Source organism: Dicentrarchus labrax, unplaced genomic scaffold (genome assembly GCF_905237075.1).
Source record: "Dicentrarchus labrax unplaced genomic scaffold, dlabrax2021, whole genome shotgun sequence".
NCBI lineage: Eukaryota > Metazoa > Chordata > Actinopteri > Moronidae > Dicentrarchus > Dicentrarchus labrax.
In genome coordinates, this window is record NW_026136718.1 from 24,081,619 (window position 1) to 24,097,399 (window position 15,781).

Consider the following 15,781-nt stretch of genomic DNA (forward strand, 5'->3'; position numbering starts at 1 on the left):
CTCAGCACTTGGGAGTCTTACGGTAATCAAAAAGAACATCTCTGTAGTTGTTTTCACTGCCTCCCCTGCTGATAGATGCCCTCACACTGGGAGACACCAGGCGGCTCCCCGCAGCCGGCGTGGCGTCAGAGGATAGGAGGGTGCCTCGATCTGCTCTGTGAGGCCTGACAGAACCACTTTTTATATCCGCGAAAGCAAAGTCTGTCATGTCTTGGGCCCCTTAGGCAACATATGCTTCTGTGACAGCATCATTATCTCTCATTAACTTCATTCTATAAGCGCTGACTACACAAGAAGTAGCATCATTAGGATGGTGGAGGTTTAGAAATCATCCTATTCCCATGCAATAACACATTTATGTCACTGTATCTGTGTCTATGTAAATGATACAGACAGTTTTTGAGTGCAGAGAGCGGCGGCGCCCTCTGACCTTGGCAAATTTGTGTAATTATGTCAAAGCGAGAGCCGCAAGGGCAACCTGTTCTACATTCTTCACAGTACACGCTGCCCATTAGAGCATTCATTAAACACAGCTTAGCTCAGCGAGTGACCAGGAAATCTGATGGAATTAGTCTCAAGCTGCGTTTCCACCACCGCAGACACACCTGACGGACCAAGACGACTGTTTTCAGTCCCCCCCCTCAACCCCTGCTCAGCTTGTCGTCTGGTTAGAGAGCGACCAGGGACCACTTCAGACCAAAATAGGTTTTATGTTCATGTGACTAATAGACGGCCGGATGGGGAAAGCAAAAGAGCAGCCGTGTTTCCACCTCTGACATAACTGAGGAAAAATCTGCTCATTGTTTAATACAGATTCATGCCACAGCTTTTCATTTTATCAACATGAACTGAACAATAAATGATCGTATTCAGCGTGTAGAATGAGCACACAGGATACAACACTAGCACAAGGAAACTTTAAATGAAAAAAAGAGACAACTTTTCAATAGAATTTCAATAATTCTTTATGTGAATCATCTGAATGTGCTGCACAATACAGCACATAAGCAGCCAGGCCAGGAATAATTTGTGCTTTTACAATGTTTTAGTATGAAGAATAACTTACAATCACAGCATTTTAAAAGCTAAGGTGTCTTGTTAAACAGACTTGAAACAGTATTTTCTTCTTTGTTGGCACTGATAAGAGAAAGCGCCTCAGAATATTGAAAATAAAGCATTTTATAAAACATGTATTTAAAAAACATTCACTTTTTACTGGTCACAGCAGGTTCTTTTAAACTGAACTGTTGGGTTGTGTACTAGAGTCATTAAAAACAGCTGCAACAATCAAAATCCACAACCGATAAAGCAACCCTTACACAGGATGTTGCCTTTTATATAAATCCAGATATTTACATAATTATTTCAAAGCAGTTTGAAGTGCAGTTCTACAGGTGATTGTGTTGTGTTTGTCGGTCTCTATGAAGGTAATCTTTTAATTTGAATCATTTGTCCCTTAAACGTACTCTGAGCGCTTCCTGAAGGAAACATCTGTACTCATGACCTGGTATCGCCGCTGCAGCACAGGCTGAGGCTCCACCCGTGAACATATGCAGGAGGTGACCAGAAGGAGCCCGGCCACTATGAGAAGAAATCCTCCGGCCCAGCCGCAGAACAGGGCATCACCAAACTCCCATCGTGGCACCACGTCAGGTACTTTATCGTCAAAGAAATGCATCACTGCTAAATGGGCCATGTAGGAAACAGGGATCAAACACAGCACTCCAGAAATCACCCCCAGCACCCCTCCTATGATGGTTAAAGTCCTCTTGGTTCGGTAGCCTCCGTGCTCTCTACAGCTGTTGACCAGGTAAAGTCCAGGTATGGCCACCAGCATTCCCAGCATGCCCACAGCGAGGGAGGCACACATGAGAATACGGGCCAGCTTGAGGTCACTGGAAAGGCCCAGCAGGCTGTCATAAGCTCTGCACTCCATGCCTCCGACATCCTGGACGACGCATGTCTCCCACAGGCCCAGCTCGTAGCTCTCTACCGGCAGCAGCGCAGTGGACATGGTCAGCCACTGTGGTAAGATAGTGGTGGCGAGAGCGCACAGCCATGCTCCAACATACACCAGCATCCCCAGCAACTCCAAAGCGCAGGCGCACGTGTCCATCTTTCCCTCTCTCTCTCTATCTCGCTCTGGCCTCCACACTTGACAGAGCCACAAGAGTTCTTCTTCTGAGGCTGCACTTCAGATGGAGAGGCCTGCGGACGTCCAGTCGGGACAGGAGCTGCTCACAACACCTGACAATTAGAGTTGACCGCTGAGGCTCTGGACTTGGAGCTCTTGCACAAACAGTTCCCACTCAGAGGAGCACACATCTTCTGTTGCAGGGAAGAGAGGGGGCCCGTTCGGCCCTCCCCTTTGCGGTCCTCCTGCTCCGGCTGCTGTGCCAATGGGCAGCAGAGGCAGAGGTCTCAATAGCAGGCCACAAGGGATGACATTAAATGTAGACAGGATATTATATTGTGCATTTTCATGTCATAAATTAACTCCCTGATGTCCATTTTTATTCATCCTGTGTGTCCTCAGAGGGACAGAAATGTCACTGTATAAATAAGCAAACAAATGTCCATTGGCCTTAAAACAGCAAAGGCAAGTTCTTATTTACAAATGCCATGCAAAGATAAGCTGCTCTTAAACGGGGCTGCCTCTAGAGATACTGTAAAATGACCAGTTTTAGATCTGTGTGAGCAAGATTAGATCTCCTTTTTACAGCAGTCAATACTGTCCTCAAAGTGCTCATCTTGTAAACTGTTTATAGTCATAAACAACTTTTATTAATGTATTATGAAGGCAATCTGCCTGAGGAAATAAAATCATTTATTATCCATGTAATAAAATTATGCAAGGAAAATAAATTCTGCTCCATGGATAGTGAGCTGTATTAATGATGATACATACAGTATATCTAGTTGATAATAACACATCACATTTTTTTAGAATTCATAAGTCAGTCACAGTCAGGCTCTTCGCTGCATGTGACTGAAACAGAAACAACAGTGCAGCTTATTGTGTGCTCTCATATGAACACTACCAGCCTGTGGGAAATGGTCGTAGGTGGCAATAGATCAATGTGAGAAAATTCTTCCCAGCCGTAAACACACACAGCAAAACCACAAACAAACACTCAAACAGAAACGCACAGATAAAATCCCCAACTCCTCTTCCACTGGAGAATAAAACTTTCAGCTGACTGCGCTCTGCATGGACAGTCCACGTCAGTGACACAGTCAGGGAGGATGCACTGGACCTGTTTGGCAACAGAAATCCCCCTTACTGTAAAATTCCTCTTGAATTTCAGTCACAGCCCCAGAAACCTGAGGAAAACTATGAGGAAATATGTTTTATCAGTGTTGTTGCAGTTCCTACTGGTCACAGGCAGAGGTCAGCAAAGCTCCTGGATTAGCTAAAAAAAATATGTAAAATAAAACTGAATCCAGACAAGACACATAGAAACACATGTAGTGCATGTGTGATAGTTTTTATTGTTTACCTATAATTTTATTCTCTGGTCTGCTGTGTTAAACTGAATTTCCCCTATGGGGGATCAATAAAGGTACATTATATATTAATTAGTAATTAGTTGTTTCTGCTACTTTGATTAAACACATATTTATTTATAAAGACTGACAGTGTACGCACAACATACATTGAAATAATAAAAGCCTTAAAACTGGATTTTAAGCCCCTTCACAGGACGGGGCCTCAAGATCAGGTAATAATCATTGACAGTAAGGTAATAATACAGTGTCAGCTTCAGTTTCTTTAGCTTAATTAATGTGTACATTGTGAGCAAGAGAAGAACTCTGCAATTAATTAAACAACTACAAAATAATTGTCCCAAAAAGAACCTGGATCCTTCAGGCTTCTTCTTGGTTTGATAATAGACCTTTTTTATGACACTTGTTAATCGATTGCTCCAGTGCATGCTGGGAGGATTCTCAACAACCCTTATTCATGTACATGCAATCACATGATACGCACTGAAAAATTCTTATGAATGATGATCTGGTTTAAAATCTTTACTCAGTTTGCCTTCATTTCAAAATAAAATCAAACAGTTATTCAACATAACTTCATCTACATTTGCTAAATGAGAATCAACAGGATGATTTTAGCCCGATAACAGCTTCTTAGCACACACACACACACACACACACACTGATATACCTTTGTGTATTTTTAACATGGTAACCTTGATTATCATTACTTTTGTGTATTCTGTATTTTGTCTCCCTCTGACATTGTGTTTTTCAAGACTGACCAGTATCTCTTGCAATATTGACTTAATTTTTTGAGACAAGAGAGAACACCTGATGTTCTCTTCAGGTGAGAAATGTACTTTAGTTGAGTCCCACCTGTGTCTGTGTGCACCTGTAAGTCAGTGTGTGTCACAATGTGAACCACCTAGTGGTCGATTAGATTTACTGCAGACAGACTGACCTTCACCTTGACAAATGTTCTAGAGAAAGTACACTGACTCTTATTCTACTACATATAAAACATTATAACAAGACCTTTAATATTTAGCCAAATTTATTAAAGTCTACATTAAGAATCAAATGCAAATGTGTGGATAATTTAGTGTTTCCAATTGAGCTGCATGTGTTTGGAATGTGGGAGGAAACCGGAGACCCCGGAGAAAACCCACGTCAACACGGGGAGAACATACAAACTCCACACAGAAAGGGCAGAGGCTGTAAAGCCAACCTTCAACCTTTTCCTGTGAGGCCACACTGAGCCACCGTGCTGCCTTCACTCTTAAAAAGGATGTGTTCTTTTAATCTTAAAGCTAAGGTAGGTACTGCGCTGGAAAGTCATCTAACTGCCCCTTGCTAGTTTCTCCAACGTGTACCTACCCTAGCTTTAATGAGGTCTTTATTAGGTCGTACCAGACTCATCTGACAGTAGAGCTGAAGCTCACAAACTCCAGCTTTGTCAGTCTATCTTGAACTTCCTCAAACACCATCTGACACATCCTTTGTAAGAGTTTCATTTGGTATTCATTCCCAGTTTTTCAAGATGAATACCAAATGATAAAGAAATTACTAGGTGAAAAGACTGGGTGCAGGATACTTGCGTGTTCAACATGCGAATGGCTTCCTCAGAATCCTGGCGAGGGAAGAGAACATCCTCATAATGGCGGGGCGCTTCTGTTTCCTCTGTGGTGGTGATCCATTCTCCAGGTGGTTGACTTCGCTGTGAGACACCGATGTGTTCACACAGGCTGGAACAACTTTGCTTGTCCTCCTGGCCAAAAACCTCCTCACTTTGGTTACAAAGCTGCCGGCTTTTTCCGAGGACTTGTGCAGCTGCGCTTTTAATGTCCTGGCAACAGCTTCTTCAAAAGCCACATCCCTGGACACTACGGCAGCCTGCAGCAGCTTTGCAGATCCAAACTCGTGACAAAGTTCCTTGTAGATGGGAATGTGGACATTTCCAACAGACTGTGGGACAGTGGGATTTATCTCTCCCGCAGCCTCTCTCAGACGTTCCAACAGCCCATCAAAGTCCAGGTCGGATATGGAGGTCTTGGTGCAGTGAGCGATGTGGTCCAGAAGTTTGCTCAGAAACACAATGAGAAAGAACGTATTTTCTCTCTGTGGTAACTTCTCTGCAGGACTAGCAGAACACTTAACACTCTGCCCACCTGAGACGGCTGATCTTTCCTGCTCTGATACAGAGCAGATCGGTTCAGCTTCCTCTGCACTACACTCCTCAACATCCGACGCCTCGTCTGGACCGGAACCTTCTTCACGAGACTCGTCATCCTCGTCATCCTCGTCATCCTCGTCATCCTCATCGTTTGTCACCTCGACTGGAAGACACTCAGAGGAAAGACTGTAAAGAGATCCTTCATCCTCAGGCGGCTCAATGCCTGTAAGGATCAAGGACCTCAATACATGGAAGACATAGAAAACCATGTCTTCGGTTGGAGATAGTTTGGATGTTTCCGACCCATCAGACTTTGCCCGCGTGGAAGAGGTTGACCCTCTGATTGCAGCCAGTTCACGGTTCACCCTCTCCGTCACTTGTGCTGCTACTAAACAATTTAGTATATCAGATTCATCAGACCTTTCCTGCTTGACTCCCATTACCTCACACAAATTAAAGTGAAGCAAATTCCCAAGGCTGAGTATGATATCATACTTTGTCACACTGTGACAAGTACAACCCCAGAATGAAGTTTTAACCTTGTTCCTTAAAGAAGAGAAACAGTCACACATTAGTCCACTGATCTGCTCTGGGCACTCACATTAAAATATTTTTCAGAACTCTTTATCTAAACAAATCACATAAATCAGCCCTGGAAGCTGATGATTTAAACTTGGATCTGTTGGAAAATATTTAAAGAAACAGCATTCATCATTTACTTTATTCTGGACTCTAATAATCCCAAGGTTACTAAATACTACATACAAGTGTAGGCTGGAAGCTTTGGACTTACCTTGTGATGGAAGTGTCATCGTCCTGGGCAGTCTGGTCACACATCCCGCTTTCAATCTGAGGTGCCACAGATTGCAAGACCAAGAAGCTGAGCGACTCTACGATCTCACGGCACATGTCAGATAGTAGAACTATCATGTCTACATCCATTTTGCCAGCTCCCACCAACATCCACTGGCTGGAAGAGAAGAATAGGAATGGTTAGAAAAACAAACATTTAAACAGTGTGTGTATACATATATGTACGAATATATATAATTTCTTCTGGTGTTTAACATGTAACTCTGACTTACTCTTTTGTGATTTGAAGTATGAATGAGGTGAACACTGGTGCAAAGTTCTCGGATGTAAACAGTGGCACATCCAAATCGCTGTAGCTCACGTTCACTGCCTCACATGATGAAATCTAGAAAGACAAACAATCGGGTTTCAGCAACCAGTAATCTTTACACACTTCTCTTGGAGAGGGGACTATAAAATAAATCTACATGTTATTCAAAATAGTTATGGTACTTGGTAATTGACAAACCAATTAAAGCTGTCAGCATTCAGACAGACCACATAGAAATCTGGGGCTTGGTGCATTTTAAGATGTTATTGTATCACAGTCTCACACACTAATTAACTTCCATCATCTCCCCAACAGAACTGTTCATTAACAATTCATTATCACTTAAATCTTAAATAACATCAGAGCTGACCAGCAGCTGAGTGTTTCATCAAAAGGTGAACTGATGGGAGTTGAAAACTTTCTCCCTGAAGCCATCAAGCTCAACTTGTGAGTGTGTGTGTGTGTGTGTGTGTGTGTGTGTGTGTGTGTGTGTGTGATTTAAAGCTATCTGTTCTTACCTTGTTGTCCATGTTGGTCTGTAATTTAATGATCTGAGAACAATCTGGTACTTTCTCTGTGGATCTAACTCTCAGTTCTGTTCACTGAGTTGATGAAGTGCCTGTAGAGCAGTGTTCCTCCTCAAAGTGATATAGAATGTCACGATCAAAGGCACGGAACTCCAGAACGTTCTATGTTCTATACACGTATGCACACACACATGCACGTGCACGCACGCGCTGACGCACGCGCGAACGGAATACTTTGGTACGTAAATGCTAATCGAGCATTATATTGTAAAAGAGGTCTGCGTAGTTCAACCTTGAGGCCACTAGAATCACTATACAAACCATATGAAACCTAGTAGTTCACCACTGTCATATACTGGAAAAATATAACCTTCTGATCAAGCATGCAAATATATGTCTCATCTATAAAATGATTTATTCATTCAAACTTACCACTTACAGGTACGATCCCGATATTTTGACTTTAATACCGTTCCTGAACGATAGCCTATTATTTTAATACCAATTTTACACCAAGTTATTTGAACAAAAATAAAATGTATTTTACATTATGGTACAAGTAGCTACTCATTTCCAATGATGAAGCTGTTCAGAGACCTGGGAGCAGCTGGAGAAACTCTCTACTCAACCTGCTTATCGAAATCCAGCGGCAAATGTTTGGATCGACGCTATTCGGTCGGTGCCATAAAGTATGAAACTGCAGCACTAGGCTGGATGCTTCATGTCTGTCAGTTTATTTATGCTGCTATTCTGTCCTGTTGCCTCTCCTACCGTAATGCTGCTGTTGCTCTGTTGCTCTTTGTTGATGTTTGTTGCGGTGAAGCTGTTCTCTAGTTTCCCTCTTTATTTGTTTGTCCTTGTCATGTGGTCTGCTGTTACTCTATGGATTGATAATTCGCACTGCTTTCATCGAATATCGCCTATGTCTGTTGTTTGGATATAATAATACTCATATAATAATTATATTATATTATTGGCTACTTGTTTCAAAGTTAATATCCAAGCAGCTTAATGTTACATCAATGTTTTGGAGCACATTTGAACTACTCTACATACTGTTAATCTCAATATACTATTTTTAAGTACATACATTTCTCTGTACAGTATGACAGCTTTAAAAGTGAACTGTTATTATATCTGTCAGATAAATAGGGAGTAAAACGTGTAATATTGTACCTATTGTACCTTACTGTAAGAATAAAGTATGAATAAGTTACTAAGTTGTTTGCCACCTAACTAGTACACAGCAGAATTTTAGGCAGATGATTCTTGAGAAGTGGGACAAAACAGGATTAAAAGTTGAAAAAAAACCCTTAAACTCAGATAAAGTTAACTACATGCATGTATCTACCATGTACTCAGCTACTGTGCTCTGCTTTGATACAACCTCCCAACCTTTCTCTTTTTTAACAAAATGTGCTTTTTGCCGTGCATTTTACACGTTTTACTAATATGTCAACACCGTCAGACACAAAAAAACACAAATTAATTTTCACTCACATTGTGCCAGACATATAAAAAGTATAACAAAAGCACATTTTCACCAAGGCTGTCAGAGCCCTCAAAAACATTACTTTCAATATGTATATATTTTTATACTATAACGATTTTCATCTGTGTTTCTTTATTGGACTGTATAATAATAATAATAACTAAGTAATAACTTCTACCTTAAACATCACTCAAAATGTGTTTAAGATTTCAAAATGCATTGTCATGTTAGTAGACAGAGTGCATTTACACTTCTGACCAAAAAAGTCCTCACAAATATCAAATATCATACTGAAATATTAACAAAATATTGATCTGACGGAGTTGACCCATATCTGACGTGGTGACAAAAACCTAAATTTGTAGTTGTTTTATCTATACTTAAGCTCTCAAATACATGAAACCAATCAAATACCCGTATTTTAAAACATTAAAACAAACAATGACTATGTTGTTTATAAACACTTTATTCACATTGGCTTATCAAGTGTGTATACAAATATCAGAACAGTCTGCAGTGCAAAGTCACTTTTAAAACTCTAAAAGTTGATTTTTCTTAAAATCATAACAATAAGAATACTATCTGAATACAATGTTGCAAAACAACAAAATGTGTAGATGAAGCAATTTGCTTACACTTACATAACATACTGCTCTACTGAAACATCAGGAACCCAAGGTGCTCCCTCTCTAGTTTGTCCATCACCTCAGGTGAGAGGTGAAATATATCTCTTGTGCTGCTTACACGACTTGGAGTTGATGGCTCAGTCAGCTGTACCAGGATGTTTTGAAATGGAATGAAGCACACATCCTTTGCTCCTCGTTTCAGATGAAACTGTGTACTTGGCCCATGAGGATGGAAGAATTCCACCTTAACATCTTGGTGTTCTGAATCTACCCCGATGACGTTTGCCAACCACCAGGTCATAGATCACTGCAAGGAGGTCTCCAGAGTTAACGTGGTCTGCCACTATCTTTGTATGAACTCCTTCTAGACCTTTGTGGTTGTCCTCCTGCTCCATTTCTCTCTCTGGGGGTGTTAGGGATGCTGGTTGAGGCTGTCTTCGCTTTCTTGATTCTCTCTGGCTATGCCTCCAATTCTTTCTCCTTTTCCTCTGTTCTCTTTCACTCAAATCCTTTATTCGCGTTTTTTTTCCTTCCCTAACTCTGTCTCCATCTTTGTCTTGCTTGTCTTAGAAACTCTTCTTTTAATTCTCTGTTCCTCCTTCTACGTTCCTCCAGTGACAGATGTTGCCTAGCCATGCTGGACTAAAACACACAAGAAGAACACCTTCAATATTTTTAATCAAATTTTCCCATACTAGAGAGGCAGACTAGACATGACACACTATGTACCCTCACCAGTATGTTCCTTGAGCCCTGTGTTTCTTCAACTAAACCCTGATAGTTGAAAAATATCAATTCACAAAAGCAACAAAAAAGCTGAAAATGCTGATGTCACATATCTAGTACTTATATATTACTAGATAAACTCATAATCTATTTCTATATTTGACTAAACACAAAAACAAGATGTCTTCCCATTGAATGTCAACTCTGTCATTCACCTGTCACCACTGTCAGACAAAAAATCTGACGAAGTTGACATCTGACGTTTTTGACATAATAGCCATTTTAATCACAAAACAAATGGAGTTTATGTAGCAGCCACTTTGTTAATAGCTTGATGCTAGATGCTAACAGAACCCACTTCAGGACAGTAAAATAATCTAAAAATTCTAAACAATTTCAATTTCAGTGTTGACGTATCATGGTTGTGACACAGGAAATATTAACATTAAGATTAAAATACTATAAAACTATAAAACCAGAGCCGTCTACGGAGAGCCTCGCCACTCCCTATTAGGTCCCATAGTACCGAATTTTGGTTGCAGTTCCACCAGAGTTCCACTGGGGGCGATCGCCCATGAGTGCCAAATGAATGGGAGTCTATTGAGCCAGATGGCTAAATTTGTCTCTTTCACCTGATTGTCGTTGAGAAAAATCAGATTTGATTGTAGTTTTTGCAAGTTCAACATGGGTTATAGGTCGAAATTTGAATGAATGAGTACTTACACTGAACAAAATTATGAACACAACACTTTTGTTTTTGCCCCCATTCATCATGAGCTGAACTCAAAGATCTAAGACTTTCTCGATGTACACAAAAGGCCTATTTCTCTCAGATATTGTTCACAAATTTGTCAAAATCTGTGTCAGTGAGCACTTCTCCTTTGCCGAGATAATCCATCCACCTCACAGGTGTGGCATATCAAAATGCTAATCAGACAGCATAGGTATTGCACAGGTGTGCCTTAGGCTGGCCACAATAAGAGGCCACTCGAAACTGTGCAGTTCACACAGCACAATGCCACAGATGTCGCAAGTTTTGAGGGAGAGTGCAATTGGCATGCTGACTGCAAGAATGTCCACCAGAGCTGTTGCCCGTGAATTGAATGTTCATTTCTCTACCAAAAGCCGTCTCCAAAGGCGTTTCAGAGAATTTGGCAGTACATCCAACCGCCCTCACAACCGCAGACCACGTGTAACCCCACCAGCCCAGGACCTCCGCATCCAAGATGTTCACCTCCAAGATCGTCTGAGACCAGCCAGCCGGACAGCTGCTGCAACAATCGGTTTGCATAACCAAAGAATTTCTGCACAAACTGTCAAGAACTGTCTCAGGGAAGCTCATCTGCATGCTCGTCATCCTCATCGGGGTCTCAACCTGACTGCAGTTCATCGTCGTAACCGACTTGAGTGGGCAAATGCTCACATTCGACTGTGTCTGTCCCTTTGGAGAGGTGTTCTCTTTACGGATGAATCCCGATTTTCACTGTACAGGACAGATGGCAGACAGCGTGTATGGCGTCGTGTGGGTGAGCGGTTTGCTGATGTCAATGTTGTGGATTGAGTGGCCCATGGTGGCGGTGGGGTTATGGTATGGGCAGGCGTGTGTTATGGACAACGATCACAGGTGCATTTTATTGTTGGCATTTTGAATGCACAGAGATACCATGACGAGATCCTGAGGCCCATTGTTGTGCCATTCATCCACGACCATCACCTCATGTTGCAGCATGATAATGCACGGCCCCATGTTGCATGGATCTGTACACAATTCCTGGAAGCTGAAAACATCCCAGTTCTTGCATGACCAGCATACTCACCGGACATGTCACCCATTGAGCATGTTTGGGATGCTCTGGATCGGCGTATACGACAGCTTGTTCCAGGTCCTGCCAATATCCAGCAACTTCGCACAGCCATTGAAGAAGAGTGGACCAACATTCCACAGGCCACAATCAACAACCTGATCAACTCTATGCAAAGGAGATGTGTTGCACTGCGTGAGGCAAATGGTGGTCACACCAGATACTGACTGGTTTTCTGGACCCCCCCCCACCCGACCCGACCCCCCCGGACCCCACCAATACAGTGAAAGTGCACATTTTCAAGTGGCCTTTTATTGTGGCCAGCCTAAGGCACACCTGTGCAATACTCATGCTGTCTGATCAGCTTCTTGATATGCCACACCTGTGAGGTGGATGGATTATCTTGGCAAAGGAGAAGTGCTCACTAACACAGATTTTGACAGATTTGTGAACAATATTTGAGAGAAATAGGCCTTTTGTGTACATCGAGAAAGTCTTAGATCTTTGAGTTCAGCTCATGATGAATGGGGGCAAAAACAAAAGTGTTGAGTTTATAATTTTGTTCAGTGTATGTCCTTTCGATTTCTTACAGGTTGAGTTGTTGTCGCCCATAACACGCTAGCATTCTGCTAATGAACGCTGATTGGTCAGGGAAGGACTGATTACGACCAGAGATCCTGCTTGATGGCATTGTGGCATCCGAAGCGGGAATATGAATATTTCGGCTTGGTGTTTAAAACAGCAAAACAAAAACTGTTTCTAGCACGTGTATTGACAGGGAGAGCCTAACCTGTGTCAGCTGTGTTGTCGATGCCTCGAGAGAAAAGGAAGTGCAGAGCGCGGAAGCACAAAGTGACTCAAGGCTTGCCGTAAAGCAGTATCTCTGGCCGTACGATGTGTATGACGTCATTGACATTTTAAAAGACTTTTTGAAGCAAATAAGTGACTCTAAAAAATCTAACACCCAGCAATGTGTAATTTCTTTGCATCCCCTTTCAAATGCAACATTCAAATTACTAGACAAAAAATTATATCCTGAGAAAAGTGGATTTTGAGGGGTAGAGCTCCATAGACCGCCATTCATTCTGCACTCATCCTGTGAGCGCCCTCATATGGAGCCAGAGTGGAACTGCAACAGTTTAGAACCCGGAAGTTTACCGAGAGTGGAACTTCTCTCCTTATTAGACATTCTCTGGCGACATCTAGTCAGTATATATATCTATGGTGTTCACTGTGAGGCTGCTGAGCGTTCAGTTGGATGCTAATGGCAGCTACATTAGTGGAGTTGAGGCAGAGCAGCCGGAAGACATCAGAGGAAAAACCAGACAATATTTTCTCCATTAAATATGATCGAGTTTCACCTAAATCACTGAGAAAGTTGTGCTTTTGTACAAGTGATAAAGTTTAGTTGTTTTTGTACAGTAATCAGTGAAGCTGATGAAAACACTGTGAAACACTCGGCTCTGGTAGCATGCTAACTAATTCATCTTCGCTCTGTGTTACTAACAGTTGAAGACTGATTGACAGGTGAATTTCATTATTGGGTGAAATTTGTTAGTTAATGCTTATGTAAGCACACATCACATTTTGTTTTACAGGAAGGCAAAATGAGTGGATTTTCATTTAATAATACAAAGAAATAGAGTTGTAATTGTTTGTGGCATACATTGTTAAATAGGGGTACAATATGACTGAGGATTAAGCATGTAAGGGGTTAAAAAGCAATTTTTCATTTCACCTGGAGTTTAATCAATACGGAGTACGTTGGGGCCATTTGTGTTGTGAAGTGCTGCTCTGCTCACATTAACATCATATTAAACCATATTTTTTTACACCACAACTAATGAATTTGTCTCAAGGAAAAACAAACTATACTAAAATACTCAAAAACTCTTTATAAATCATCTTTACATTTACCTACAATAGATGAATTGTATGGAGTTCCTGTCATGGTTATATTTTTGTGGCCACAGAGATGGCAGCAGAGGAAACCGCTCGCTAGAGAAGAGGTGGTCTATCTCCACATTGTTGTCAGTCCCTAAAGAGATTAAAATGAATCGACTATCAATATTTCTCTTTGTAGTCTATCTAGTTTTATCTTAGCAGCGCCAATGGGAATTTACTGTACGTAAGAGGCATACTAACGTTAGCAAGCTGGCTCACTAGCCGTGATTTGTGCCGTACACATTAAATTCACTTTAAATGTGAAAGAAACTGTTCAAACAAACTTTAATATATCATCGCAAGTTGAGCCGAAAATGACGTACATTTGTATCTTCTCCAGTCCGTCTGCCATTTTTCCTTCAACACAGCGCATGATGGTATTATTGTGTTTGGTTAGTGACCATGGGTTGTACGCTACTTTTCACAATGCATTGTTGGATATATAATTCTCACTACACATTCGGACCGCAACACAAAATTAAATGCTCACCATTCAACGGCCTATATAGTGAGTAATGAGTGATTTCGGACACGGACATTGTCACAGCATATTGTGGCAAGCTAACCAGTTAATGCTACAGTTAAAGGAATACTGTAGTAAACTGTTGTCAAATGTGTGAAATCTGTAATGAAACCGTAATCTGTTACAGAAGTAGAAATGGGGATTATAATAAAAGCTAACTGCAGTGCTTGTGAAACGATACCGTGGTTTTAACTGACTACCGTTAGCTTGTTTGCTAACGTGGATGAATTGCAAAATACTGTCGGTAAGCTTAAATCGGACTCTCTGGGCTCGCCATTTGCCAGTTACTTTGCCGGCTGGCGTTAGGGGGGCGTCCGCTACTGGACAGCGTCAGTCAGTGTGGCTGGATTGCAGTTAGCTGGCTAACATTAGCTAGCTTGCTCGCTACTGTTTTGGCTCGCAAAATACTCTCTGAGTAGATATGTTAGTTGGCTAATGTTAGCTTGCAAAATTACTTAACCAGCTAACGTGATCCATGATTCTAACTATTGGTGTTGATTTTAGCCAACAAGAGATATAACTGTACAAAGCAAACAATTTGTTTCTACTAGCCAACAGTGATCCAAGCCATGGGCATCAACTAGCTAACGTAGCCTAAACTAAGCTGGTCGGCTTGGCTGCAAGGTAGTTAGTAGCATGAAGTAATTGTCCAAATAAGTATTATTTATTTTCCAGTGTTGAGTCTTACGTATGTCAGTTTTGGCCGATGTCCGGGATATCGCTCACTCGCACCTACAGACTGTGTACGGAGAGCGACAGGATGCTGACAGCAGTTCAGTGGACACCATTGTCACACAAACAATGGCTCAAGTTACCTTCAATATTGTGATAATGCAAATGATTGTCACACATTTGAAAGTTACTAAATATGTCTTCCATACATTATGATGTTCTTTTAGTAAATTATGGAGTCTAATCTAGAGTAAAATAGATGATAAAGTCGCGTACGAAACTCAGATCTAACTGTTAAAGTAGGCAGTGCTGATCAAATACAAAGCTAGATTCTGTTACTACGGATGAGTCAAAACTGCGCAGCCAACGTGCAGCTTCAAAACGGTTCTCCACAAACATATGGGTGACATCATGATAGGTTCACACTTGATACTCATATGTCTGGATACTCCATTACATTACATCCTACATTCAGAATATTAATTAAACCAGATCCTTCTTGATTCTGTGTTAATAATTTCTTTAACAGACACATACTGTTATAATTTGATCAAATCAAAATTAAAAAATCAAAATGATGTGTTATTGTTATAACTATACCCATTGCTATTTTGAGACAAGAGAGAACACCTGATGTTCTCTTCAGGTGAGAAATGTACTTTAGTTGAGTCCCACCTGTGTATG

The 15,781-nt window shown here is 41.3% G+C and overlaps 1 protein-coding gene across 1 annotated transcript; it reads right to left on the reverse strand.

Annotated features, from left to right (window-relative positions):
- Window positions 1-947: 947 nt before the first annotated feature.
- Window positions 948-2,602, reverse strand: LOC127349933 (putative claudin-24). The gene has a single exon (XM_051376027.1). The coding sequence runs from the start codon at window positions 2,114-2,116 to the stop codon at window positions 1,457-1,459; it is 660 nt and encodes a 219-aa protein (XP_051231987.1). The 5' UTR covers window positions 2,117-2,602; the 3' UTR covers window positions 948-1,456.
- Window positions 2,603-15,781: the final 13,179 nt, after the last annotated feature.